A 14574-nucleotide genomic window follows, 5' to 3' on the forward strand; every position below is an offset into this window, starting at 1 on the left:
TAAATGTTGTGAGAGTCAATGGCTAAATAGGATACTCTACAGAAATGAATCTCAGTTACATTGCTAACCAAAATTTCACATGTACCTTACCTAAAGCTATTGGAAAAGGGCAGCATCTACTTAAAGTATCCTATGAAACAGGCGATGTCCATTTTAGGAGGAAGCCAAAGTAAATCAGGGAAAACCCCACCTGTGTGAAATAGTGCTCTTGTGAAACATTGTTTGGATCTGTTTAAACATCTGGTTTTGACTCACTTTAATTATCTCATGTTTTCTGTTTCCCAGGATCCTGCAGGTATCTTTGAACTGGTTGAACTGGTTGGCAATGGGACTTATGGGCAAGTATATAAGGTAAGATTTACGTAACTTCTGTATACATGAGTTTACATGCAAAACATTCCTTTGCTTATCTATCTTTTGTTACTGTGGGTTTCTGAATTACTAACTTGAAGGTCTTTTCTTTTTCTTCAAGCTTTCTTACAACCTTCTTCAAAAGTATAAGATGATGAAAAAGAACACAATATGCCAATCTGTGGTCCTGTTCTTATTTGTATAATTTAGTGAATAAACAAACCTCAAGAAGAAAGAAAAAAAAGTTCCTAGGCTGATGCAAAACAGTATGGCTGATTCCTAATAGTTTAATTTGCTGGACCCCAACAGAGGCAGCACATATGTTTCTGAAAGTAGCAAAAGATAAAGCAGTAGGATAATCTTCACTAACATCGTGACCACCTTCTGTGTTGAGAAACTCTCACCATTTCCAGGTAGACTGGGGAAATCTGCAGTATGACATATCCCCTTCGACTCCTTTCACCTCTGTCACTTATCAGAATGCAGAATTGAGTCTTCTACGATATGGGGAAAACAGAGCCTCAGGACCATCCTTGAGTAGTGTGAAGGTGTTAGAGTAGTCTTTCCAAACTTGGTAGGGTTGGTTTTAGAATATCCATCTCCATGGCCAGCCTGAGTCAGCTGGGGATGATGAGTTTGTAGTCCAGTGCTGCTGGAGGGCATCAAGTGGCAGACGCCAGTGGTACAACTACATGCAGGCTGGAAATTTTGGTCATAAGTTGCTGAGATTGTATTTCACAGTCACTGTCAATTTAATTAAGAGTGTAGTTGTAACGGGGAGGATATTTTGACTTGTCTCAAGTGACAGGCTGTGTGAAATCATTAAAGGTTGATGACTTTTTTTTACTTGTTAATTGCTTGTTTGTTTTTAGGATTACAAGAAGTGTTGTTTTTATGATAGGCCATAAGCACCATCTCTTGGGCTGTCTCCTGCCCTTTTTAATCTCTTGAAAAATCTTGCTTTCCATACCCTGGTACCTTTCATATATCTTGGGCTATAGCCAGCATGGTCCTGATGATTGATGTTATATTTTATACAAGTAGTCCTCACTTAACGGTAATTGGGACCGTCAGCGCCATCAATACGTGATTGTAAAGTGCGATGTCAATATCAGTACCAGTTGTGGTCGTTAGGTGAATCCCCACAGATGTTAGGCACAATGTCATACAATCGCCATTTGTGACCACCTGCCAGCTTCCCCATTGACTTTGCTTGTTGGAAGTTGGCAGTGAAGGTCTCAAATGATGATCACATGACTGTGGGTTGCTGTGACAGCTGCAGCTATGAGGACTGGTTGTAAATCTCATTCAGCACTGTTGTAACTTCAAGCTGTCACTAAACAAGTGGTTGTCAAATGAAGGCTACCTGTGCTATATCTGGAGGGAACCAGCTTGAGGAAGGAGGACTGGAGAACAAGGATTTGCAAGCAGAAATTCTGGGTGCCCTGTAAACATTTGAAGTCTTAAACATACTTTCTGAATGTGCTGCACTATTATTTTATTTTCACTGATCCTTGGGAGACCTGGATAAAGATTGCAAAGGATGAATTTGAGCTTTTACAGTATGTTAAATTATTCTTGTATGTGATTTTGAAAATGGTAACTCACTCACAGCTGAAGGATGAGCATGTGAACTAGGACATGGTACTGCTGAACTCCTACCATGTTTGGATTTCTGTTCTAGGATGATCTTTTGTACTCCTGTATTTAACATGCATCAAAATTCACTTTCTTCCTTCTTTCCTGCTCCCCAAATGAAAGGAAAAAATAGAATTTTCTGCTGCTTTGTCAGGAAATTTTTATTCTGAAATCTGCTTTATCTATTCTTGTACTGCTGTATGCTCATCTCTTCAATAAACATGATCAAAGTTTGCCAGTGAACCAAGATTGGAACAAAAACTTCTAGATGTTTTTGGAAGTGTGAATTTCCAAAATAACACCAAACCTGTGCTAAAATTATAATCTGCCAAAAATGTTTTATTAAAATTCTTGGTACAGGAAGTATTTATTCTGTGTAGCTCTCCCTCCCCCTTATATTGTTGAATTTCAGAACTATTTGCCTTGATTTTCTGAGGCTGAATGCAGAGTGATGTCTAAACAGTTTATTTCTGCTGATGACATAACTATGGAGTTGACCTAGTTTTAAATATGTAGATATTTCTAATAGCTACTGATGGAAAATGTGACTACAACATGCTTTTGAAAGCTTAATGTTTCAATCAAAAAGCACAATAAAATATGTTTACTTCTAATGCTTATATAGTGGTCCTTCTATATCTTATTTATATATCGTTTTACTTCCTGCTGGAGGCTCAACTTATAATTTGTCTAAGTACATTTAAAAAAAAAATTAAATATTAGGAGCAGCGCATTTATAATTAACAAAAAGGTTGATGTTTTGTGCTTTTTGATTGAAACATCAATCAAACATATGGGAAAGACAGAAATTTTGTGAGAAAATAAGAACATCCAGAATTTGTACAGTTAATATGTGTTTTGGCTTCAACAACCCAGGTTGATTGATAATTCAGGCAAAAAATACTATACTTTTTTATTTATTATTTGTAGGTCTGTTGTTTTATTGTATTTTAATTAATATTTTGAGCATGAAACTGAGCAAACTCAGGGAGGCAGTGAAGGACAGGAAGGCCTGGTGCCATATGGTTCATGGGGTCACAAAGAGTCGGACACGACTTAACGACTAAACAACAACAATTAATATTTATTCTTTTACTGTAAATTGCCCAGAATCACTTCTAGGGAGATGGGCGATGATAAATGTGGAATGAATGAATGAATGAATGAATGAATGAATGAATGAATGAATGAATGAAAGAGGAAGCAAGCAAGCAAGCCTAACAGCCTATTTGGGTATTGAATTACACCTTGTGGAATTTCTCAGAGTTCTTTTCATTTTCTAATGCTGTCATGAGACATTTTGAATTCAACTCCTTCCACAGATATTTGTTTGTTTATTTATTAAATTTATATGGCCGCTCATCTTACTACCATGACTTACAAGGTTACAGATCCCGAAAACAGTACAAAAACAACTCAAAAACCCACAGAAATTATTAAAACATTAAAGAGTAAAACTATTTCAAACCATTAAAACACAATGTGCAGGAGAGTACCATTCATTTTCCTAGACATACAGCCATTTAGTGGGCTTTCCACCAATGTTCCTGGATTTCTAAAATAAGTGGATTAAAAAAAAAAAACAGGTTCCTGTCTAAATCCAGTTTTTTCCTTGGGCGGGAAGATTCTTTTCAGATTTCTAGTAAAGGTAGTTGCTAGTGGAGGCTGTTGTTTTGATCTGAGCATGCTCTCTTTGGCCAATTCTATTCATGGTGCTTAATGTTTGAGTAACCATCTTCTCTGAGAGGAGAGAAAAAAAAGCTGCAAAAGTTAGTGGGCCCCTTTTTCTTTCAAAACACTCCCTCAATGTTTCATTAAGTGTATAGCTCTGCGTTCCAAAAGGAGGGGAGGAACTGGCTGGCGATGGATAATCTGTGTGTAATCTTTCTGCTTGTATAATTAGTTACTATTTTAGCCTACTCTTTTCCCAAGGAGATCTGGGGTATGATAGGTTTGAACCTGGATTTTAGTCTACCAGTTCACTACATGTCCTTGCCATTGGAGTTTTGCTAATAGATAGGGGCAGGAATGTAGAGAATGTAAAGAGGCAATGCTACACAGAAAGGGAGTATGAGAAACAAAAAGTCAGTTTACCATTAATGCAAGGAAGATGTGAGAAGAGATGATGTCAGATATGAATCTAGGGAGGATGTAAGTTCTAAGGCTCATAATTAGAGACCTTCAGCTGTTTGTAATGGCTACTATTCATGAGCTACAATGAAGGTTTAGTCCACACTCTGTTGTATTGAGTATAGTCAAGTCCTATCTGCCAAGGGGAAGCCTAACTCTTGTTCCTTGTTAGAGTGAGTCATGTTCAGCAATGGATATGTAACATTTTGCCAAATTTCAGTACCTGAAAAAGGAAGTGGGAAGGAGTCTGGTAGAGTCCTGTGGTTATTCATGTCACAACACTTTCTTTTTACTATTTAAGGATTGTGGATTCTCCTGTTGTTACAATAACAACAGTTGGTTAAATAGTAGACAACTACATCAGGGTTTCTCAGTCTCAACAACTTTATGATGTGTGGACTTCAACTACCAGAATTCCCCAGCCAGCCACACATCTTAAAGTTGAAATCCACACATCTTAAAGTTGGTGAGGTTGAGAAACATTGAACTATGTCAAGGATTGGTTGTCTGAAAACTAGTATTTGTGGTTAAAGAAAGAACCCGAAATACTAGTTTTCAGATGACCAATCCTTAATGTAGTTTCAGCTGTGCTAAGCCATCAGTTGGTTCGTTAGGGCTCAACTTAATGCGTTCTGTGATTCTAGCCATTCTGGTATGTAAATTTAGCCCAAGGATGAAATGTTCATAAATAGTAGAAAAATCTTATTTCCTGCAGTATGTTTGACATAGGTGTACTCATGGGTTCTTACAGTACAGTTTAATCTGAAGTTTTTACTTGAATGAGAGCACATTGTTGATGGCTTTTCTCCTTCAAGTGAATCTACAGTAGTGGGTTTTATAATTTGACAATAGCAAACAGGCTGTGGTGAATCTCTAAGTTCTGTCATGTTAATTTTATAACTTAAATGTAAGACTGTTTTGGGGGGGATACTAATGGTAAAATACAGGGCTGGATTTGTTCATTGTTTGCTGTGAAAGGCTTTTTATTTGTAATTGATGCTTGTATGTGTATGCATGTGGGGGGACCCACCAAACCACTGCACCTTCTTTGGAAAATTCTGCCGTGAGTGAACCCCATTTAACCTTTTTTTTGGTGCCGCTAAGAAATGCTTTTAGGGTAGAAAATGTATTAATTGTAGCTAGATATGCTATAGCTAGTAATTTCTGCTTCTCCTCTGTGGCAAGTGGGAGGAATTATTTAGCTTTAAAGATGGTGAGCTCAGGGTGTGCATCTGTGTTCTTTGTTTCTTCTTCCTCTGTAAAAATGCCTTCTCATCTCAAGGCTTATCACATAGTGGGGCGGTCTCCTAAGGAAGGCCTAAGCAGTTACTCAGAGCTTCTCCTTCTATTTTTATTGCTGTTTTGCACAGGATATTGTGGTTGGTTTTGAAATCTCTCACTCTTTGTCTACCACCCACACACATGTAATCTTTATCCCCTCTATTCTAATCAAACCCATTATTTTGTACACCTATTGAGCTTTCAGTAGGCTTTTCTGGAGAGGGGAATGGGCAGGCTAGTGTCATGCAGAGAAGTTCTCCATTTTTCCCCACCCTCTCATTCAGTTTGATGAGAGAATTTGCTTTCAAAATGTTCAGCGGGGAAAAGATGTTGGTGAAATTTTCATGGAAGGAGTGAAAAGATAGCCCAAAGGGTTATGTTTGTGTGTGACACACACACACACACACACACACACACCTGCCTTGTCTTTCACTGTACAGTCACCTCTGTAGTGGTCAACAGTATTCCTGGCTTCCTACTTCCATTAAACCTCAAAGACAGTATGAGAAAATGCAAACAATATCAACTAAGTATTGAAAAACTGGATGCTGGGTATTGAGAAAAGCATACAAAGGAGGAAATTGAATTTGGATAGGGTTGCTAATAGAAGAGAATATCTGTAGCCCAGGGTTGAACTGTAGAATCCCAGTTCTCTGAGCTTGGTTTGTTTCATTACTCAACTAGGTAACAGTGTTGGTGAGTGTAGAGTTTGCTCCCTGTTTATATATAGTAGCTTGCCCTGCCAGTGTTTGTGGGGGTGTGGTATTCTCCTTGGTAATTCCTTGATTAGGGTATTGTTTTCTGCTTGATTGGATAGGGGTGCTTTTTGGAACAAACCTTTAGAACAGGAGTGAGTAATCTGTAGCTTATATACAGGCCTCTAACCCACTCTCTGTAGCTCCTTGGATTCTTCAGGATTGCACTGTTGAACTTTGATGGCGAGTCATTAAATTACAGGAGCACGGTTTTCACTTTAAAACAAAGAAAACAATAGGCCCTAATAGGCTTAATGCACCTTTTTTAATGAACCTTCCCCCATTAAAAAAGAAAAGTGTGGGTGGGGAAATACAGCCCTGCTTCCTCCAGAGATATCACAGACATACCACACAATGACCTTTAGCAGGTGAAAAGAAAAGGGTGAGAAAGAAAGTTTGTTTTTAATATGGTTATCCACTCATACTATTAACAAATGTATAACTTGTGCTTTTTGTTTTTTTTTAAGAAAGGTATTCCCAGCATGATGAGGTCTAGAAACCTGCTTGCTACCAAATTTGAAATGTGGGTTAACAGTTTTGAGGCTGTCATTTAAGGCAACTCAGCACAGAGAAGAGACTGTCCTTAATTTATCTCCTGCTGTTTTTTTAAATCTGAATTTACACCCACACCCTCTGCTTTATGTCCCTGCCAGAGAAAGTGTTAATATCTTTTGTTCAACATCAGTCAGCAGATTGTAGGAGTGGTAGAAAAATACTGAGGGTAAGAAACTGCTCTCTTTTGATACCTGTATGTGATATGGACTTTTAAAGTACAGTGGAACCTCGGTTTACGAACTTAATTCGTTCCGTGACTCTGGCCACACCCCGAATTGGTCGCAACCCGAAGGAAATTTCCCCATAAGGTTCAATGTAATTACCGTTAATCTGTTCTGGCGTGGAGGACAGGGAGGCGGCTATTGCTTGGAGGGAGAGTCCCCCTCCCTACGACCACGTGTCAGGGGCGGAAAAATGGCCACGGACCACGTGTCAGGACGGAAAAATGGCCGCAGACCACGTGTCAGGGGTGGAAAAATGGCCGCGGACGACGTGTCAGGGGCAGAAAATGGCCGCGGACCACGTGTCAGGGGCAGAAAAATGGCCACGGACCGTGTCACGGGAGGGAAAATGGCCGCGTATCCTGTTTGTACCCTGAGGCAGAGTTCGCAAACCGAGGTAATTTTTTGCAGCCGGAGCTGGTCGTAACCCGAAAAGTTCGTTAACAGAGGCGTTCGTAACCTGAGGTACCACTGTATTGGTCTCTCAACATCATCCAATCTCACAAAGCCATAGCTGCATCTCTTATTCTCGTGTGTGTGTGTGTGTGTGTGTGATTTCTTAGTTCTCGAGGTGCATAGGATTGAATTGACCTGTCCTGTCCTGTCTTCCCCCTTGATCCTTCTTACAAATTTATATATTGATTTCCCCTACTTTCTAACTCTTTCTCATTCCTTGATGTATTTAAACATTCCCAGTACTATTTTTGCAAATACCTCTGTATAGAATCTTCATACCAACTTCATAAATGCCTACACTTACTTAGAATATTCCCCACTTCCCCATTGTTTGGGGAAAATTAGGGGTAGATTGAGAGGGGAAAGGGCATAGAACGCTGCTCACAAATTCTGGTGATAATTGCTTTTGTGAATTAATCATCAATACTAATACTAATCAGATTGCTTCAGTACTAATTAGTACTAATCAGTATTAATACTGATTCTTCAGTGCTAATTCAGTACTAATCAGATTGCTTCAGTACTCCATCACTTCTCAAATACCACATTTTTCAGTAGAATCCATTCATAGAGATGACTACCCATATTTAGTGCAAACAAATCAAGCAGTACAATAGCACTTGTGAATCCATTTTTAGATGGGCCTATTTTTATCCAGAGTGCAGAAAGTTTTGTTTATTAAGAAGTCCTTGTGTATTTCAGAAGGTGGTTCTCAGGTGGGAATAGTCCGTTGCAAATTGTCAAGACTGTATTAGTGGGACCCTGGGGGAGGTTGATGAGTTAATGCCAAGACAAAGATGGTGCTAATTGTTTGAACCATCCATTGCTTTCATTAACTCTGTATCTGAAAGAATGTTAGTGAATAGTTTAATTAATCATAGCCTCTTCAGTTGAGTGGGAAAAATAGTTACAGGAAGCATAAGATAAGTGTTTCCTGGGGAACTGTTGCTGGAAAAGCTTCAGCTTGGTTTCTGTATGAACTCAGTATTCCCAAATGGACTGTTTTGATCTATCATATTCATTTGTGTGTGTGTGGTATGCATTCTGTTCTTGATCTGTAGGTCATGTCCATTAGCTCTCTGATTTTTTTCTTTAGTAGATAGAGAGGAAAGGAGGTGGCTGAATAAGGGTTCCAGCTTTTGGAAAACTCTCGTCCAAACCAGATTTTTCCCCCCTACCTTTTCCAGAGAGTCAAAGAATTCTGCTAAAAATTGGGGTGAGAAAATGGGGGAAGAGATGAAAACAGCCTACCTTCTCAGTGGCTTTTCATCCTCTTCTTAAAATAGCACAGTCACCATGGTAGTGACACAACATCATGGGACAATGATAGACAGTGATAGTTGCAACATTGTCTGATCATTTCACTATAGGAAGACAAAGATGGTGGGTTTCTAAGTTTATTACTTTCGTTTTTTTTAAAAAAACAAATAGGATGAGAAGTATCTGATAAATTGGCTTTTCTTTCCATACCACAAGCCTTTAGAAGATTGCTCCAGTTAAGATTGGCAGTGTTCTGAGTTCAGTGGTTGACAAATCAAGCCAGATACATTTTTGGAAACAACATTAAACAAAACCCTTCCAATAGGCCAATGAAATGTGATTGATAGTCTTAATAGTAGATGGTGAAAGTGAGCTCTGTTTGGATTGACCTACCTCTTTGATGTGTTATCCAGGCCCTCTATTGTCTATATAGACTATAGTATGCAATGTGTCAATCATGGTTCTGCTGTGACATTGGTTACATAACAAACCATTGTTTTGGTATAGCTTTTTTCATAGGAAGTGGGGATGTTCAAATGGGGTTGTCATACAGCTTACTGAGAAAATGGATACCAAGTGAAATATAAAGGCCATGAAGATGAAACATTTATGATACTTTCCGTATCATCACTACTTTTACAAGAGCAACCATGACCTAAAGGAATAATTATCCATCATGTAAGAGGTCATTACATGTATATATCTGTTTTTCTCGAGGTTTGAATTGTTCCAGTTTTCTCCCTGTAGGCGTACCCTTTGGCTTGCAGCCAATCATGAAGCCAAACAAATGCAACTAAAAATACATTTACAAACACTCACCCCCAACTGTGCAAGTTCGTTTGTGTGTTTATTTATCTATCAAATGTTTTATGGCCTCCCCGTCTCACAAGAAGTGACTCTGGGCGGCGTACAGCAAAAAATACAAAACAATAAAAACGGCAAACTCAGTCATATTTAAAACACACACACACGCGTGCTTAGATCAGCAAGGGACTCATCTCAAGATCTTACCGGTCCCTGAGACCCACAGGCCTGATGACATAGCCAGGTCTTGAGGGACTTCTGGAAAATAAGTAGGGATGGAGATGACCTCACTTCAGGGAAGAACGGGAGAATGTTCCATAAGGTGGGTGCCGCGGCAGAGAAGGCCCGCCTCCTGGGACCCGCCAAGCATAGTTCCCTGACTGACAGGACCAGTAGCATGTCTCTCTTGCCGGATCTGATAGGATGGGCAGATGTAATTGGGGAGAGGTGGTCCCTCAAATAACCTGGCCCCATGCCATGAAGGGCTTTAGAGATCAAAATCAGCACCTTGAATTAGACCTGAAAGCAGACTGGCAACCAGTGCAGCCTGTGCAGCAGAGGTGTATCGTGTTGTTCTAGAAGCACACATAACTACCCGTGCTGCTGCATTTTGCACCAGCTGAAGCTTCCGCATACTCTTCAAGGGCAACCCCATGTACAGTGCATTACAGTAGACCAATCAGGAGGTGACAAGGACATGAGTGACTGAACAGAGCCTCCCAATCCAGGAACGGGTGCAACTGTTGCACAACGCAAAGCTGTGCAAAGGTCCTCCTAACCATGACTGCCACCTGCTTTTTGAGCAAGAGTTGAGAGCCCAGGAGGACCTCCAGATCTGTCTGGAGTCATACATCCCCATCCAGCACCAAAGATGGCATTGTCCTGGAACTGGCAGGCCCCAAAACCCAGAGCCACTCAGTCTTGCCACGGTTCGGCTGAAGCCTGTTATTCCCCATCCAGACCCTCACAGTTAGATTATGGTGCCCTGACATTTAATGACCTGGTTCACTCACAGCACAATTAGCTTGACATTTGAACCCAGATCAAAAGTTTAATCCTAAAACTGCATCCATGATTTGTTTTACATTTAATTTCTTGGCAAATTCTTCGTACAGGAGATAAAGCCAGGAGACTTTCCAAAATGAGCTCGTATCTGCCTCTGTTATGCCTTACCCTATTTTTGAACTCCAAAGGGCATGGTGGGTGTAAATTAAATTAAAACTTGGGCAGTGATGATAGAATGAACTCAGCCATTCCCCTGTGGCCTGGATCAGATCTCTGTGTTTCCGGCTCCCTAACCAATTAATTAAATAATTAAGCAAAATTAAAACAAAAATCAAAACAAGCAAAAGGTGTTGCTTGGCCAAAGTAAGCTAAGCATTGCAAAAGTAGCTGAAAACCAGCAATATGGAAGACAACTGGTGGCTTATGGCTCTTTCCCATGTCATTTGTTCTGGCACACAAAGATAAATACTGTATTGTGTTGTAATTAGCATTATAGATTAAGATATTGTGGGAACATGCTTATTGTGTGAAATGTTCCTCTCTTCCCTGCTGCAAATAAACCTGTATTTAAAAGTACATTTTCTGGGATATTTTGTCCTCTTGCTGTCATACATATTTAAAAGGCTGAGCTTGCTTGTTAGCGAGAAAGAAAGAATAATAATAATGTGCATAAGCCCCAGAAATGTTGAGCTCTTAGGCAGCTAAATCTTCCCTGGGAGAACTCTTCCAATTGATGTTTCAGGATGGGGAGAGTCTTGTTACCAGAGCAACTGGTACATCTTGTGCTACTTACTTTATGCAGAAGATACAGCTGAACTCTGGAAAGATTAAGGGGGGAGAGAGACACAAAACAAAGAAGTCAACCCACGCACTCCTCCGCATCAAGATGTCATGATAACACTTGTGCTTTAGGAACAATTTGAATCAAAGGTGCATCACCCTTCTCTCCTCTGAAGCTGGCTGGGTTCCTGATGAAATGATAAGGGTCAATTTTCTTTTCTTTTTAACTATTTTTAGGGTTTTTCCCCCCTTTCTGTTTTAAATGCTTTGGGTTGTCTGTCTGTTCTTTCTTTCTTTCTTTCTTTCTTTCTTTCTTTCTTTCTTTCTTTCTTTCTTTCTTTCTTTCTTTCTTTCTTTCTTTCTTTCTTTCTTTCTTTTTCGCTTCTACATATTGGTATGATTCTACCAGCTTTTGCAATCTACCTGGCACCCTGGGTGTTGTCTGATGCTGGCCCTAAAGTGAGGTATGTGAATAGCTTGTTCTTGCTCCTCATGAAAGGTCAGTCCCTTGAAAATGCTTTGCGTTGCATTTTATTCTCACCTCCTTGCAACTGTGCTGATGTAACTCCCATGAACTCTTTAGTCCAATTAAGGACCATGTCACCATTTAAAAGAATCTCAGAGCAAAAACGCTGGTGAACTTCAAGTCCTATAACAATGGGCTCTTATCACCTTGAATAAGGTAAATTGAATGAATCAATTTGCATGGCTAAGTTATAAAGAGATGCATAAGTGAGATATCTATATTCCAAGGAACCAAAGGAACATTTGAACTGATTATATAGTTGAGAAGAAGAGCTTTGCACAAAGGAGGACATATGGTTTGAGTGGTTTGGGTTAATTTGGACCATGAATGTTTTGAACTCAGGTCAAAATCTTGCCAGTTTTATTCCAGCCTAGTCTGATAGTCCCCACTGCAGGTAGAAATTATACTAGGATGTTCCAGAGCAGTTCAGCATGATTACTTCCCATAAAACAAAGATGCACAATTCTTTTCAATGCTAAGGGCTTCACTCAGTTTTAGACTGGGATGCTGTGTACTACATGCCGAAAAGTAGGGTAGAATCAAAAGAAAAAGCCTTTTACAAGTAACTCTACACATTATTTACAATTGGGCACCAGCTGTCAGTTATACATTATGCATAATCCAGGAAACAATCAAAATGTAGTGAAATTAAATTATCATTAACTTAAAAGCAATATATGGAGAGAGAAGAAGTGGAAAAAAACTCTAGAACAATAACTGCCTAACAGTAATAGCCATAGAACAGAACTAGCAACCTTCTAGATATCAGATAGTTATAGGAAGTATTATCGTCATTTGGCCAATCAAGGGATTGGATAAAAGGGACATTATTAAATTGATTTGCCAATGTGTATAGAATAGACACCGCAGTACTCCATGCTTAATGGTTTTTACTTTCCCCATCAGGTATGAGAATAAACACTCTTTTTTTGGGATATTGTTATATCTCCTTCCATTAAGATGGATGGTAAAACATTAAATCTAATCAAAGAAAAGGCTTTCTGGTGAGGCAGACACAAGATACTAAGTAATTGGCTGGAGTGAAAGGACCACTATGGAAATAGATGGGGTCTTTCTGATGATCATTGTCAAATACCCATTGCTTCAGCTCCTTTTCAGCTCTCCTATAGCCAAATGATATCAGATATTGGGCGGAGAGTCCTCATACTTAGGTCCAGTTCGATGCCTGAAAAAAGTTGTCCAAAAGAATTCAGGAAGCAAGAGTTCCATCAGTGAAAATCCACATCAGCTAGAATTTTAACCAACAAACCATGTTGCCTCTGGAGAAGGCCATCTAGGTTCCAGGCACAAGAGGAGTTCGGAGGTACTTGAAACTTGTGCCTTAAGAAATTTGGAATGTACCACTTCCAGGATCTTGGATCTTCACAATTACCAATCTGTGAGCCATTTAACAGGGAGCTGATCACCTTAATGTTTTAAATACTTACAGCAACAGGAGCATAGTCCTGTCTCTGCTGCTAGCAAAATGTAAAGTAGCATTAGCAGTCCTACGGCTTTAGTGAGCACCAGCTCTTGTTTGTTCTTGCCAAACAGCAGAAAATTGAAAGTGACTCCCAAATATTTAAATGTCTTAATTTGCTCTGTGAAGATGCTGTGAATCTTCCAACAACATCTGCAGCGTTCAAGCCTCTTGGTTGGTCATCAACTTTATTTTGGCTGATTTCTTGTCTATAATAGGAAGCAAATTTGATTGCATTTCATTTACTTTTAAAGGCAATTAAAATTAAATATAGTTAATATGATTACTTTCTAGTCATCGGCTTTAGTGATTTTTCTCCTTTTGTCAGATTAAAAATTAAAGATTAAAAATGACTATTTGGGAGGCACTCCAGATGTCTCCAGTAGCCCAAGCAGATCTTTTGAGAGTTACATCTGGCCCGTGAGGCCTGAAGGATAGATGGAGAGCCTTCTGCAATAGAGGCATGCCAGGTTGAGCAGATTGAGTTAATACTGCCACGCAGGCAGGCAGTGAAACTTGTAAAATGCAGTCACTCATGCCCTGGTCACCTCCTGTTTGGATTACTGCAATGCGCTCTACATGGGGCTACCCTTGAAGAGTATTCAGAAGCTACAGCTGGCGCAAAATGCAGTGGTGTGGACAGTTTTGAACGCCCCTAGGTTGGCACATATAATACCCCTGTTATGTGAGTGCTATTGATTGCTGGTTTGCTTCTGGGTCCAATTCAAGGTGTTGGTTATTACTTTTAAAGCCCTTCATGGCATGGGGCTGGGTTATCTGAAGAGCCGTCTTGCCCCTGTTATAACAGCCCACCCCACTTGGTCCGGCAGAAGGGGCATGTTGCGGACCCTGCCAGTCAAGGTACTTTGGCTGGTGGGGTCTAGGCAGAGGGCCTTTTCTGTTGTGGTCCCTGCCCTGTGGAACAGCTTACCACCTGAAGTGTGGTCTGCCCCCACTCTCCTCGCCTTCTGGAAAAGTGTGAAAACGTGGCTATGCCTCATCTGGGGGCCTGATGGGGGCTCGCATTGTTGGAATTGGCTGGTGAGATAATTGATACTGCTTCCCCCATCATCTTGAATTGTATATAGTCTTTTTACATAGAATTGTTATTAGCTAACTTTAATATGGATATTTATATTTTCACTGTTTTAACTGTTTTGGATTTTAATTGTGAGCTGCCCAGAGTTTATAAAATAAAAAAAATAAAAATAAATTAAAAGGCTCTTGCAAACCCCTGCATTTAATGTTTGGGTAGCCAGCTTCAGGGAACTTGTGAATCTAATCTCTGATCATCCTAGTTTTATTTTAAAGTGGTACACCTGCTTATTGTTT

The 14574-nt window shown here is 39.7% G+C and overlaps 1 protein-coding gene across 12 annotated transcripts in view; it reads left to right on the forward strand.

Moving 5' to 3' along the window:
- Positions 1–14574, forward strand: part of TNIK (TRAF2 and NCK interacting kinase) — a 298380-nt gene that overhangs the window by 47871 nt on the left and 235935 nt on the right. For all 12 annotated transcript variants that reach the window (XR_015794405.1, XM_088132086.1, XM_025172923.2 and 9 more), the window contains exon 2: positions 286–351. Coding sequence is in view for 11 of the 12 variants with exons in the window: in XM_088132086.1 (XP_087988212.1) it covers positions 286–351 (66 nt within the window). In the remaining variant the exon portion in view is untranslated. The remainder of the gene's footprint in view (positions 1–285; positions 352–14574) is intronic.

The sequence above is a fragment of the Python bivittatus genome, unplaced genomic scaffold (genome assembly GCF_059951505.1).
Source record: "Python bivittatus isolate LINGU-HERP-01145 unplaced genomic scaffold, Pbiv_v1 ctg000980_np1212, whole genome shotgun sequence".
NCBI lineage: Eukaryota > Metazoa > Chordata > Lepidosauria > Squamata > Pythonidae > Python > Python bivittatus.